The sequence below is a fragment of the Geospiza fortis genome, unplaced genomic scaffold (assembly GCF_000277835.1).
Source record: "Geospiza fortis unplaced genomic scaffold, GeoFor_1.0 scaffold412, whole genome shotgun sequence".
Taxonomy (NCBI): domain Eukaryota; kingdom Metazoa; phylum Chordata; class Aves; order Passeriformes; family Thraupidae; genus Geospiza; species Geospiza fortis.
Genome location: NW_005054504.1, coordinates 1,118,889 through 1,133,463, shown reverse-complemented (window position 1 = coordinate 1,133,463; position 14,575 = coordinate 1,118,889). Strand labels below are relative to the sequence as shown.

General features: G+C 37.6%; 1 protein-coding gene across 5 annotated transcripts in view; it reads left to right on the top strand.

Annotated features, from left to right (window-relative positions):
• Positions 1–4,413: 4,413 nt before the first annotated feature.
• RPGRIP1L (RPGRIP1 like) overlaps positions 4,414–14,575 on the top strand; it is a 41,390-nt gene continuing 31,228 nt past the window's right edge. For 3 of the 5 annotated variants that reach the window (XR_004082531.1, XM_031063417.1, XM_031063416.1), the window contains exons 1-7: positions 4,414–4,501; positions 6,682–6,773; positions 7,540–7,684; positions 9,912–10,210; positions 11,395–11,494; positions 12,884–13,027; positions 14,276–14,381. Coding sequence is in view for 2 of the 5 variants with exons in the window: in XM_031063417.1 (XP_030919277.1) it covers positions 6,689–6,773; positions 7,540–7,684; positions 9,912–10,210; positions 11,395–11,494; positions 12,884–13,027; positions 14,276–14,381 (879 nt within the window). In the remaining 3 variants the exon portion in view is untranslated. Of the gene's footprint in view, positions 4,502–6,056; positions 6,091–6,681; positions 6,774–7,539; positions 7,685–9,911; positions 10,211–11,394; positions 11,495–12,883; positions 13,028–14,275; positions 14,382–14,575 lie in introns of all 5 variants that reach the window. The other 2 variants (XR_004082532.1, XR_004082533.1) reach the window with 2 other exon arrangements.

Here is a 14,575-nt window from a genome sequence, read left to right as displayed (position 1 = left end):
AATAAAAAGACACCTTAATCTTGAAATAAATCCTCTTATAACAACTATAACAAAATTCCCTATAACACATAAAAACCATTTTAAAAAAATTCAATTAAATATCAAACAAAAACCTCCATACAAAAATAGACAAATATTAAAATAACTATAATCCTATCAGAAATTAAACAAACAAAAAATCCTATACACTCAAGAAAAAAAACACCTCTATTCCCAAAAATAAAATTCATTTTTAAAATAAGTAATATAAACTTTTACCTTTAAACAACTCATCTTTAAAACAATACCCCATAAGTTAACATAACCCATAAACACAACTATTAAAAAAACTTCTTATAAAAATTAAAAAAAACTTCACAATTACAAATTTCCTCAGGTGGCTATTATTCATAAAATAATACACAAAACCCCTATTTTATTCTGATAGAAGTCTCCATAATACATCAGCAGGAGACCTCCTTTTTAATCCTTTATTAAAAGCAATCAGGTCGGGTGGGGAAAACCAACGGTGGGTGGGGAAAACGGATGGGTCCACACTCACACCGCCGCTGCTCCCAGAGTGAGTCAAAGGAGGAAAAGTGCAGCTTTGTCCAGTGGTCTGTGGGCAGGGCTAGGCATTCCCTTCTCACGAGAGCTTCTGGAAATTCCCATGCTTTTCTGGCCAACATTCGAGGTCTTCTGTCCAGCTGACATCTTAGGTTAGGGTGAGGGGTAAAAAGGATCTTGGTGGCTACTAGATTCTGTTCCTCACATCAAGACATTGCTTTGATTCATCAATTTTGTGTCGGCTTGTTGTTTTAGGGGTTTTTGGCTAGGTTTGGTGAGGGGTCCCTCCCATTGCATGATGGATCCGATGTCATTTGCATGTCGACTCGATGCCTCCTCCTCTTCACCGTCTGGGTGCCATCCTCCAGGAAACAGCAGGGTGTCACTAGACAAAAGGGGGAATTCTTAACCATCAATGACAGGTAATTAACGAAAACGACAGGTGATTACAATAACAAACAGTTAGAACTCCACACTGGCAGCAACTGGCTAAACCTGTTACCTCTGCAACATTTTTTAAAAAATAGGCAGCTTTTTCTAATCATAACATTAGTAATTAACCAACTACAAACCCACCACGCTCTTTGTAGTATATGGCAGAGATAATTCATGCTATATATGTGTATAAAATATTGTAGAATCTAAGGTATGTCTGTGACCACCCTGGCTGGGAGCAGAGTCTTATGTTTATTCAATTAGTTCCTGGACAATATTAAGATAATATCAAGTCTGTTAACGTATGAAAGAAACCTTCCTGGGCCATGATTGCTAGTTTCCTTGGAATGTCTAAATCACTCATGGGGACCTGCACCTGGGAAGATTACATCTACCGTACTCAAGAACCCTGTCACTCTGCTACATACGAATACAGGCTCTGCCGAGGTGCTCAGACATCCGTCTGGACACCTGTACCTACCTTTGTCTATTCCTGCATGTGTATGGCCCAGTTCTACATCTGAAGAGACACAAAGAAACGTTCAGTCATCCCTGCCTCAGGCAGAATAAACTGTATATAAGCTGACTGCTTGAAGCATTCGGTGTGAACCACTGGGGAGACACTGACACTTTGTCGGTCGGATCCAAGTTCCCCCAGCGCCGATCCCAGGTTCGACGCTGCCCGAGGCTGTGGTGTTTTTTTTTTTTAATTCTATTTTGTTAACTGTTATAAATAAAGTTCTGCCGATTTTTTTTGTAGAAAAAGTTACAGAAACCTGTCAGACCAGTGTGGCTGCGGCAGTGTTACTTTTTATGTTAATTACAAGTCGTTAGATTAATAGTTCTTGTTTGTGTCACCAACGACCCTAGCGGGGCTGGGTTGATGGCCCTCCTTCTCGGAAGGTGGGAGAGGGGACGAACCGTGGGAGGGGGGAGCATTAGACTATGCAGATTTCGGAAGCAGCGTACCAAGGGAAATGTCGGACTCGCCGGGGTACCCCAAAAACAACGAGCCAATGCAGAGTTCAGAGATTGGAGTGACGCCTGGACGTGAGGAGCGGAGTGCTGGCCCTGCAGAGATGCTGAAAAACCTTTGAGCCCCTCGCCCTGACTACGGAAGTCATCTGGAGCCGGAACCTGGAGCCGGGAAGCAGTGGAAAGCCAGACAGACTCAGGTCTCAACCCAGATGCTCCTGTGAGGATCTAGACCCCTATCTCTGCTCCTAGTGGACAAAGCTGCACAAAGCTGTCCTCGTCCTCTGAGCCATGCTGGGAAAGAACACAGAGACTGCAGGCCCGTTGGGCTTCCCAATCTTCAGCCAATCACTTTTAAAAAAGGCATTAAAAGGAGAAAGTCTTGTGCTCTGTTTATTTCATTAATGATCTAATAAATAATTGTTAAATTTTCTTATAAATTTGGCTACCGATTTGATCATTTATAACACTCTCTAATATGTGCGAAAAATGCCATTCATTTCTGTTAAAATTTTAGAAGTTTAATAGTAATGAAAATAGTAATAAAAATTAGGACAATAAGAAACAATCAAAAGCAAAGAATTATGGATGTCCGGGTGCCTGGCACTCTACCACAAAGCACACCTTGTTAACAAAGGATTACCCTTAAAGCAATAGCCTATTGCATATTCATGTATCTCATACATGATTCAAACATTCCTTTCACACAACGGTATTTCTGCTTAATTTTAGCTTCCTCCCCCCATCTTGTAAATCAGTTTTCTTGGTTCCTCAAAGTCTGGGCTTTCCCGATAAGGAAGCAATACTTGTTGTCTTGGAATCTTGGTGTCTGTTCGCTGTTATCTCTATCCAGATAGGATAATGCAAAGAATTTCTTGATTATCTTTTCCATTCCTTGAGCTAGTTACAAAAAGTATCTTACATCACATAGTTTCTATTTTAATATTATGCTATAGCCTAAGAACTATACTTACCACACTATTCAAAAGAGATTAATACAGCACTACTTAAAGGAGATTAATACAGCATAACTTTCCAACATAACACATACTCATTTTAATATTTTCAAAGAGCCAATATTATAATATGTATCTATAACAATATATTACCTAAAAAATCTCAAAATTAACAAAATCTCAAATTAACAAACCAAAATCACTACACAAAATTAGTATTTCTACCCAATTTCAAATTAAACCACCACATAGCCCTGCACTCTAAAGAATTTCTAATATGTGTACTTGGAACAGAATTGTTCTGCTATAACAGCATAAATGAAAACCCATTATACACATGAAAATTTGAGAGAATGAGACCAGCTTACCACATATAAGAAACATACTGCAAAATTACAAATCAAAAGCCAATCTCTGGGATTTTGATAGACAGCATTTAACTGCATATAACTATACCAAAGCAAGACCAATTACAAAATAACCAGGTTGTCCTTAAAGAGTTAAGAATCTTACTACTGCCAACAGGCTCTGAAGCTATTTTCCATTAAAATCCTTAGTTGCAGACTTAGATCAGATCTTTCCCGTGCTGTGGGAGCCAAAATATATGCAGGTAACCAAGATGGCCAAAATCCATACCTGAAGTATAAAGAATAGATTTATTCCATCACCACGCTGGCAAAACATCAGACACAGACACTGCTAAGCTTATTCTATCTTAGCAAGGGCAGAAAGTGCATGCAACAGGCCTGTGCACCGCTTTAATGCAACATCAGGCCTGGCACCAGGCACACTGCTTCACAGGGCTGTGATTTTACAATCTCTAAGCTTCTTTATCCCTCTTCCCCCACCTCCCCCCTCATCACAAGTAGGCTTAAGCATATGAGGGAAATGCACTTAAGTCTTTAACATCCTGTTATCTTCTTTGAGTGAATTCCATTTCTCTTAGCTGAGAGAAAACAACCTAAAGCAAACACAAATAACTAAAATTTCCACACTGAATAATTTTAGGATCTCTCAGGGACAAGGTTGGTCTTTGAGGGAAAACAATTCTAGAAACAACTTTGTTGTTACCAATCGGTTTTTAACCTTTTCCTCCCAACACTTACCCCATAGTGAAACACTTTTAATGTTGAATAGCAAATTAATAGCAATACCAAACACAGTATACCCTGTACAGGTGTATCTGATTGCAATCTTAGAAAACTTTTTCTAATATTTTTATAGAATTAGCCTTCCTTTCATTAATATCACTAAAATTACTTTCAAAGGAACCACTTGCTGCTTTTCTGGACTGCTATTTTGTAAACAAACCCAGCAGAGGTACAACAGCCATCAAGAGCAGCATTCAAGAAAACGTTTGCATACTGCACATTTGAAGCAGTACCTTCAGCTCTCGCTGCCGCTCCCCTTCTCTGCTCCCCGAGCACTGCGCGGGCAGACGCCGGAGCGAGTGTGGGGCGGCGGCGCTTGGCCTCGGCCTGAACTCCAACTCCCAGCAGGCAGCGGGGCGCGCGACCCCGGAAACGGACGGAGACGTTTGTCCCTCGGCAGTTGCGGTGGGTCGGGGATCGCGCCGGGCCGGCGGGGCGGTGAGTGGGAGCGGCTGTTCTTCCTCCGGGCGCGGCGCGGCGCGGGGAGGGCGGCGCGGCCGCAGATGCTCGGGGGGATGTGGCACCTCTCCCTGTAGTGGGCTGTGCCCAGCCGGGGAGCCAGCCTGCGGCGGAGCTCGTGAAGCGATAATGTCAGGCCCTTGAGGCCACTGGCGCGCAGCTCAATGCCCGTGGGAAAAGCAGTGCCTCACCGCTTTATTCAGAGCAGCCCAAGAGGCCTTTTCGGTTGCAGTGTCTATTTTGTACGTAAAAAGCGGGAGTTGGCCACTGGGTTCTAGCGGGAGGTGTGTTACGCCGCCCGAGTATGGGAAAATAGCAAGAACAACATCATTTTGGTGATGTACAAGACTCGTGAAATTCTATATCCACATTGAAACAATTAGATGTCGTAATTTTTAAGATTTCCGTAGAACCTCCTTCCCTAGAAGTGCTTCCTACCCCACTGGCTGAGTACTTTTAAAAATTTAGGCAATCCATCTTTAGTTTTGCTACTTTGGAACGATGCTGGTGCAACAGTTTGCTTCTGTGACCTACATAAAAATTTGGACCTAAAGCATGAGGTTTGATTCTCTAGTTTTAAGCATTCATCTCGTTACAGGCTGGTCTCGCATAACTCAGCAAAGTCATGTGCAGTGTTTTGTAATTTGTCAGATGGTGATAGAAACATTAAGTACTGCAGTATATAAGAAAGTTAAAGTTTCTTGAACTCCAGTAACAATAAAATTCTTCTTTATATCTTACTGGAAGTTCTTATAGGCTAATTCTAGAGATGTGGAAAATTTTCCTCTCTTTGTATGTGAAGTTCTTTTCACTTATTTTTGATTAACAAAAGTGCTGAAATGACTGTATGGTTACTTTTCTTAGAAATAATATCTGATTAAAATTTTTAAGGTTCAGCATAGCATCTGGATCTGTCCAGGTATTGTTATTTTATTCTAAATTTTAGTGATGAAAAATATTGAAAGCAAGACTGACTTGTTGGAAACTGAACTTCCATTAATCCTTTTTGTTCCTTTAGGACAAAGCCATATGGAGACTAGTTTATGATAGGCGGATTTGCTGGTAGAAGAAAGGCATCACATAGGCAGTAGTTTTGATGAAAAAATTAAGAGATATTTCATGGAATGTCTGCGGATTATACTATGTCACTTCTGTCTTCTGTTGCGTCTTTTTAACATCACTGTTAATATGCCAGTAGATTCCTAGATATTTTTGGATTCACTAAGGATTTATATCATCTGAAGGGGGTAACAATGTGGAGGGGAAAGGCCATCCTAAGAACTTCATGTTCCTTCTTTTCATGTTGTTTCAGCATTCCTTAATTCTCTGGCCAACATTTACTTTTCTGCACTGGAAGACAAGAAAAAAACAGCAGTATCTTCATATATTACAGTGATTAATACTCTAATTAATACTTTCCTAATCTCACTTTGTTATGTAGCTGATCTTTCTGTTGTCTTAAAAAAGAAATGTGTTTGGATTTATGAATATCATTCCTAGGAATGTCTCTATTTTAAAAAGTAATTTTTCTTAGGACAATGATTGAAAGAAGATCAAGAGCTTGGCAGGTAATACTGAAATGACTCCATAAGCCCCAGCACCTCATTTTAGAGTCCCATTCAGAATGTGAAGGATGTCATTCATCTACCAGTTGATGCCTTAAGCTTCGGCATGACTTAAAATGAAGAATTTAAAAAAACCCAAAACCCACAAAACAAAAACAAAACAAAAACACCCCCCAAAAAACCCAACTAAATAAAACACCCCAAAAACAAAGACACAGAAGAAACCCCATCAGATCCTCCTCCCACATCCACTTGGAAATATGGCCTTAACCCAAAGATTGCTGAAGACAATCTAGAACTTTAAAAGCTCATATATTCTGCATGCCTTAAATACAATTGGAGCTAGCTACTGCATAACCAAATAAGCCATATTTTGTGCATGGATTAAAAATGGCATAATGTTAAACTTGAAGGTTTTGATTGTCCTCTGAGGAATTCGGTCGAGATAGGAACATTTACAGCAATACACGAGTCAGTCATTCCAATGAATCTGTCATTACTTTTGCCATCATTTTATATGATGTTTTGTAGTTCATTCTAGTCTCACAGTTTAAAATTGCAGATGGAGAAGCATTTGAATTTTGTTATTCCTAGTTAAGCCATGCCTGTTTCAGCTGATGAAACTGTGGGGAACCTGGCTGTGAGAGATACGGTCCTTATTCCAGCTGGAATTGAAGGATTAGAAGGTTTGTACTAGATGCTATTTATTGCAATTGCAGACTTTGCTCGGTGGCTTCCTTAGCTTTTTTCTAAAAATGTTTCACAAAATGAAGATCAAAATCTGGGTTAAATTTTGAAAGGTACGGTGACTCATTCTGTGTTCAAGTAGGTTGTTGTAAAAGAGAAGTTGCTGTGAGATGCTAAAAACTGGAAAACTCATCAAACTATAACATTCATCCTTCCAGAAGGAAAGAGAATGCTTTTTTGCTGAACTGAGGACAAGGTCAGATCCATTTGAAAATGGGAGCCAAAAGTACTATGCAATTCTTATATGTTACTCAGCTGCTATTAGAATGAGACTACTGGGCTTAGTCTTGTATTTGAGTTCATTTTCACAACTGTTAGTTAATTCTTTCAAGCTTCAAGAGAGTATGTTCACTTTGAAACATTAGAAAATATCTCAATGGTAATGTTCATCCTATCTTTTAGTTATGTTTGCCCATTCCTAGTTGCTTGCTAAATTGTTACCTTTGCATTGCCTGGTAAGTCATCAGTTTGCTGCATCATTTGAACTATGTTTTTTTTTTAAGTCTCTTAGAGAAAGGAAAAAGGAAGTGATTAACCTGCCCATAAGTCTGAGGAAAATAATCAATAGACTGAAACAAGTGTAAAATACATTTTACTTGAAAATTTTCATTAATTTTTTTTCAGAATTTGAAAGTGATTTAGACTTTGAATTATGTTGTTGTTTAATGTATTGAAAGTAATTTAAAATTGCCTTGGTTTGGGTAGAATCATCATCTATACAGACTATAAAAGCTCGACAAGTCATATCAAGAATCAGTCGAGAGGAACTGGAAGACAGATTTCTTCGTCTACGTGAAGACCACATCCTACTCAAACAGTATGCCAATAAGCAAGAGGAGAAAATTAAAAGGTATGGGGTTTAATATTTTTATTTTAATTCACAGTACCTTTTTGTCTCTTTAAAGCATCATCAACAAATTAAAAATCATGCTGATTTCTCTCAGAGCACTTTTTGATACAGTACCAAAAATCAGCCACTGGACATTATTTTTGTATTGATTTCTACAATCTGTTGTCTCTGAGTATGTGAGATTTTTTTTTCTATCCCTATTAATTCTCCCTGTACAGAGGTACGCTGCTGTCTACTACATCAGAGATGATACCTTGGATTCCCAGCTGTGCTGGTGGAGTGTTCTGGGAATTGGAGAGCAGGCTGTAGAAGCCTAATGGTTCTTCAGGCTTTTCATTCTAGAATCAGAATGATCTATCCAGAGAGATTCTGCCCCTTTTTGGTGCCAGTCTGTCTTTCAAGAAGTTGAATAGCATCTAGCTTTTTATTGGTGAATTAGCACTAAAATGTCTTTATAATCATCACTCCTTTATTCAGTAGATAGCTGTCACATTATGTCACCAGTACAAGCTGGCTTGTACTGGGAAGTTAATTCGGCTATAGAGAAGAAGCACTGCTGGCTCCATAAACTTGGCCCCTGTGTTGACTGACAGGAACCTCAGGCAATTACGTTCCATCCTAAGCTGCAGACACTCGCTGGTCCGGGAGCTTGGGCAGTGTCAAAGATCAGACCAATGAGCTATCCAGACTGGGTTTTTCAAACCACTTCATAAAGAGAGGCTTGAGGAATAAGCGCACTCTTTTGCCACATGGATGTCAGGGTATGTGTTGTCCCTGTCTCCAACCACTGACACCATGAAACATGTGGATATTAAACGTAATAGATAATTTCAGGGAAGAAGTCCCAAATAGTATGGGGAGCACAGTACCCAGTTTACCCACAAATATACAAGCAACTTCAGGCTGATTGTTACTCAGTATGCCAGGATTTGTGTGCTAATCTTTGACAGGACTTTGTGTGGTGGCAAACTGATCTGGACTGTGAAGAGCTGTTTGTAGTATTACAATATTGCAGAAAGGTTTAATGCTGTGACTGTGTTTGCATTGTGCCAGTTGTTAACAGTGTCTTTCTGCATCTAAGCCAGTTTCTGGTGAGGAGCTATCGCTGGCCGGGGGCTATGTACAAATCACAAACAGGACAGGACTGCTAGGAATGTGTCTTGAGCTGTTTTATTTTCCAGTATCAGTCTCATTACATGGTTATGACAATGGGAAGATGCCAGCAGCTCACATCCCAGGCAGCAGACCAAGAACTTAATGTTACAACTTACTTTAAAACTTTTTTGAGCAATCACACTAAACAAAAGCATACTGACAGTAGTTCCATCCAGCCACTATAAGCACATGTAGCTTCGGTTAAAACAATGCTTGCTTATTTCAAATACAATACCTGCTTGTGAGCCTTAAAAGACAATGCACAGAGTTCCATTATCAAGCTTAGAACTTCCTAATATCTCGCTAGGTATACTTTTCTACAGCTTAGGGAGTTATTCTAGACAAGCATTAATACACAGACCATTGTTCTATTTGTCCTTAATTTTCTACTTCTTACATAATTTTTCTGTTGACCAATCTTATGGCAACTGCTTAGCTCTAATTATAGTTCTGCTGTCTCTGATGCCTGCCTTTTGCAGCTTTCCCAAAACCCTCTGATTTTATGGATTCCCGCAAGGAGCTAATGAATTCATCAAAGGGTAGTTGAAAATAGTGCCTATTTCATACTTTAGAATCCAAAACATTATTTTCTTTTGACTCATTTTTCAGTGAGCCACTGTCCAGTTGACCAGCATTACATAGTTTCCATCTTTTCTGTCAGGTTGTTGTCAAATACAAGGTTGTAGATGAAATGAATTGTTTCGTTGTTTCAAATGGCAGTTCCTATGTTTCTGTGCGCAGGAAATGCCACTCATCATCCACTTACACCAGGTGGGTGTACTCATAGTCCGCTTAGGTAAAAATACAATGTAAAGGTGTCCTTCCTTCACTAACCTTAAATTATTAGCCTTAGGAAACTGTTATTTGTCAGTGCTGTAATGCAGATTGCTGCTCAGTGGTATCAGTTATCTTCAAGGAGTTTGTCCAAGGCAACAATAGTTATATCAAAATCTGAAATTTATTATCAAGGTTCTATGGTGACGTCTCCACAGTGGTTATGTTCCTTTCAACAGAATACTTTTCATGCTAACTTTTCACATTGTTTTTCTTTTTTTTCAATTGATTTCCCCAGAATGACCACCAAGTTAATACGGCTCGTTAATGATAAAAGAAAATGTGACCAGGCTGGCTGTGGACCCAAGCGGCTGGGTCAGGCTCTGGAGCTGGAAGAAATGATTGAGCATTTGCGAGAAAAAGTTTGTGAGCTTGAGAAACAAAATGAGAGCCTCCGCAACAAACTCATTTCAACTAAACAGCAGCTCCAGATTCAAGGCCATAGGCCTTGTCTGTACAGCTCCATTCAGTCTCGTGTGAACACTGGTCTCAAAAAAGAGAGTGAGACTGCTGGCATGCCAGAGCACACCAAGAAGGGTATAATTCACATTTATTAAAACAACTGACTCTCTCATTGCACTTGAAACCACGATTCTGAATTTCAAAACATTTTTAGTGCAGATCAGAAAATATGCAGAGCAATTATTGAAAAATTAAATGCCTGGAAAAAATAAGGATAGTTTAGCTGTCTCTAAGGTATTAAGAGACAAGAAAACTCTACAAATAATAAGTAGAGCTTCCTGTATCTGCTTTTTATTTGGCTGATTTAAAAACGCCATTGAAAGCTAGTGAGGTATGAATGTTCTGGAGATACTTGCTATCTTTGAGTGCAATCATGTAAGAAGTACCTTGAGTTGAACAAAAATAAACAAAAAAAAATTTCTGAGCATATACACACACACGCGCATATGTATCTATATCTATATCTATCTATATCTATATTGCAATTACCAGTACCTTAAAATAACACGTACAGATCAAAATTCTAAATAGGTCGAGTTAATGCAGCAAAGTAGGTACATTTTTCAGATATTTTGGGAAACTGCTGGTATCATTGTACCTTAAACCTAAGTGATGCAGTTCTGAGGACTGAAGGATGGCTGCCTTAATGATGTCTTTGAAATGAAATGTATTTGGTCCCACCACAAAACTTGGATAATTTCTTCTTGCTAAGAGTAGGAGAAAAATGTGGAGAAACCTTTGCATTTGCTCCTAAAGTAATAATTCTTCCTTAATTACCTTCTCACTTCTTTTCTTCACCATGGGCTTAGGATGCTTCTAAACAACACAATGAAATTATCTGCGCTGCTACTAAAATACAGTCCTAACAATTGCATGTCTGGGTGAAGGTCACTTGGGGTTTTGCAAAGAAAATGATGAGAAAAAGTGATTACAAGTTCATGTTTCTGTCTAATAATACTGATATTTATTTTGTTTGAAGACACGATCTTTGTTCTCTTTGAAAGTAAAATCTTCTAAAAATCTTTCAGGACGTGTTTTTAACAGTTTGCTTTAACACTGTTTGGCATCGCCCATCCTTCGGACTTCACAGCAGCTTATGTTGTGCATATTATGATTATTTCTATGTGATTTTGATGTAAAAATACTTCTTTTGACATCTATATAGAAGTTGCAATTATTTGTGCTGTATTAAGATAGTTGGCTTGTTAAGAGGTTTCTCATTCAACAAATCAAAAATTTATCTTTGTTTTTGTATTCAGGAAGGAGATTTCAGAGTTTAGAAGTGAGATCATCTGCCCTTGTGCTTCCCAAAGATGGACAGAGTCTGCTCGAGGATTCAAGAGCTGAAATCAGAAATTTGTATGATTTTCATATTACTTCTTTTTTTGTCATTATAGTTCTTAAACTTAAGGTTTTCTTGAAGAAAAAAAAAGTATTTTAAGAAGTTTTCTGTTCAGAAAATAAAACGGTTCGTTCTGACAGTAACAACACTGGTAACCATGCAGAATGTTAAGGAGAACAGGAAATCAAGTATTTAGAATGCAAAATGTAGGTACATAAGAACTTGGCTACAAGTTAAAACTGGTCTCCAGTGGTGAGGCTTTCTTTGCTAGCATGCAATGCCTGCCTTGTTTGTTATGGGTCAAAGCTGACAAAAGAAGAAAGAACCCTAGCTGCAAACTTTTTGCCAACGTAAGTCCTATAATGTGCACCACCAGGCAAGTGGTAACTATGTGAATGTGTTTTGCTAATGCATTTAATTTTCATTCCTAGAGGCAGACAGATTTTATGGATAAGCACAAAAAGCACAGTATTGGAATAGTTATGTAAAATTATTCTGATTCACTTCTGCATTTTGAAGTGTGGTTTGTAATGCACCTGCACTTTTCAATTGAAATTGAAGCTTAGGAAACCTTTAGAACATCCTTGATGTAGAGACAGCATGAGAAATAGAGAGGAGTTACATAGAAAAGGTAGTTAGCATGTAATTTAAAGATATTGAAGTCTGATTAGAATATTTTTCTTCTCTGAATTGTGTCTAGAACCTGGGTTTTCTAAAAGCTGTTAGTTTATTTTCACAGTGATTTACTTAAATCAGATTATCGATTACCTTCTCTGGCAATGCTAGATTTCCAATTAATGGGCAAGCTAAGTTTAGAAGTACATGGATTAATGTGCAATCATTTATTTTGCACTTGAAATTTTATAAATGCAATAATTAACTGGAATAATAAGAAACAATTGTATGGAAATATTCCTATAAATTACTTTTTAATGCATTCGTTGGATAAATTCCACAGTTTAAAACACATATTTTGATTTTATTTTTTGATTTTTTTTGTGTTTAGAGTCTTCCATTTCAGAATAAAAGCTTAAAAATTACTTTCAGTGCTCCATCCATTGAAGATCTAATTTTGTGATAGCTGGTAATGGTGTTTTGCTTTTGAGAAACCATTGGTGCTAATGGATGAGAAGGAGGATGCTTCTAATATAGAGTATAAGAAACCGTGAACAGCATCGTAGTGAGGTTCTGCTAAGCATTATTCAGTCCACAGAAACATTTATTTTGAGAGTTACTGTTGAACTTTCATAGAAATTTAAACTCATAAGCCTCTCTTGTAAGGTATGTTAATAAGAAATACAGATTTTGCTGAACACTTAAATGTTTGGCTTAGTTGAGTACTCTTTTTTTTTTTCTTTGAAAAAATATATAGCTGGTTTTAGAATGTAGAATGCTTGTACTTGCAGGGAGACTGTCATTGAGTCCCAAAAGAACCAAATTGAGGAACTAGACCGTGCCAGAGAGATTCTTGGGAGTCAACTAAGAAGGAAAGAAAAGGAAATTGAAGAATCCACCTTACGGCTGAAAGAGCAGGGTACAGCAAGCCAAAGGTATTGTGAAAAATTAAAATCACTGTGGTGGAAACATTAGAAGAGTTATATCATAATGTTTGTAGGTAGCTGTGGAAGTTACTACTTCTGTAAAGAAATATGGGCCTTACTAATTTTTGTCCGATTGGTGAAACCAAGCCATAAAATGTTTTCCAAATAGCATGGATAATTCTAAGCAAGGAAATAGTTACAATGATAAGTTATGATGTTTTTTCTTAAAAAGTTCATAATTACCATTTTAGAGAATTCTTTTCCAGCTGATACAGGCTCAGTGGAAGTTCAAGTCATAATATTTTAATCACCTATTTTTCCTTCACTTTAATTCTTATCAAATTTTAGGTGTAGGTTCATAGTGGACAATCTAATGTTCACTAGTACTCAATAATTTGGAGTCTACAAATAGTAGAAAAATACTGGCTCTGCTGTTGCAGAAAATGTTGAGATAAATGAAAGTCTCTAACACTGTTTTAGTATTAGAGAGCAACATTACTTTATTCTCATACTCAGCTGTTTTCCAGATGTCTAAGCTTTGTAGCCCCTTCACTTGCTCCAGCATGGCATTGTGACAATTTGTCCTGTGTGTCTAAAATAAACAAATATTGAAAGAGAAATTGCCTTTTCAGATATTGAAAATCTATTCTGATTTTATCGTAATTTATATTAATAAAAATCCCAACTGGTTTCTCCTGTCATACTTGTAGAAATAATCGGGTTTAGTTGCACCGTTTGAAGTAAGGAAAAACACTTAAGTAAATATTTTTTAAAATTTTGAATGATTTTGAGCATCCTTTCTAATAAACAGTACAGGCTCAAATTAATCTTAGAATTGTAAGAATATCTGCATAGATATTAAATTATTTTCATGTAATTAAGACACACTGGCAGCTTGTTTGAATACCAGACTTAAGATGTTATAGTCTAAATTGCTAGCTCTCATTTTCTTTGCAGTGTTTGATAGGTGGAAACTTCACAAAATGGTGTTCTACTGGCACCAAATATTTTGGATGGTGGGAGAGAGGTAAAACAATCTCTTTAGGCATAGGATTGTTTTCTTTTTCTGTCATATACAGCTTTATACAATAAACAAAGATGTATATGTATTGATAGAAGTTGCTGTGTCATCAAACAGTAAAATGTTTATTTACCTAAACTCTCTAGTGTGAATTATAGAAGAACAAATTAATTTGGCTATTATACGCTACATCTTCAAAGTATGTGTTTATGATGCATTTGTTTTTAATTTTGAAGGCTAAACATTCAGGACAATGTGGAAATGATCAAGGTCCATAAACAGCTGGCTGAGAAAAGCAATGCTCTTTCAGCAATGGAAGGAAAATTTCTGCAGCTTGAAGAGGTAATTGCAATTTGATCAGTAACATTTCTATGCTCTTATCACATAAGCATGCTAAACAGAATACAAATTATACACAGTTCTTGATTCTAAGTCAATACTGAGTGCATTAAAATGAACCACATCCTAGATTTCACTCAAACTACTCCAGATGGAGTAGGGATTTTTAGTCTTAATCACTCTTTTTTTCAGCAGGG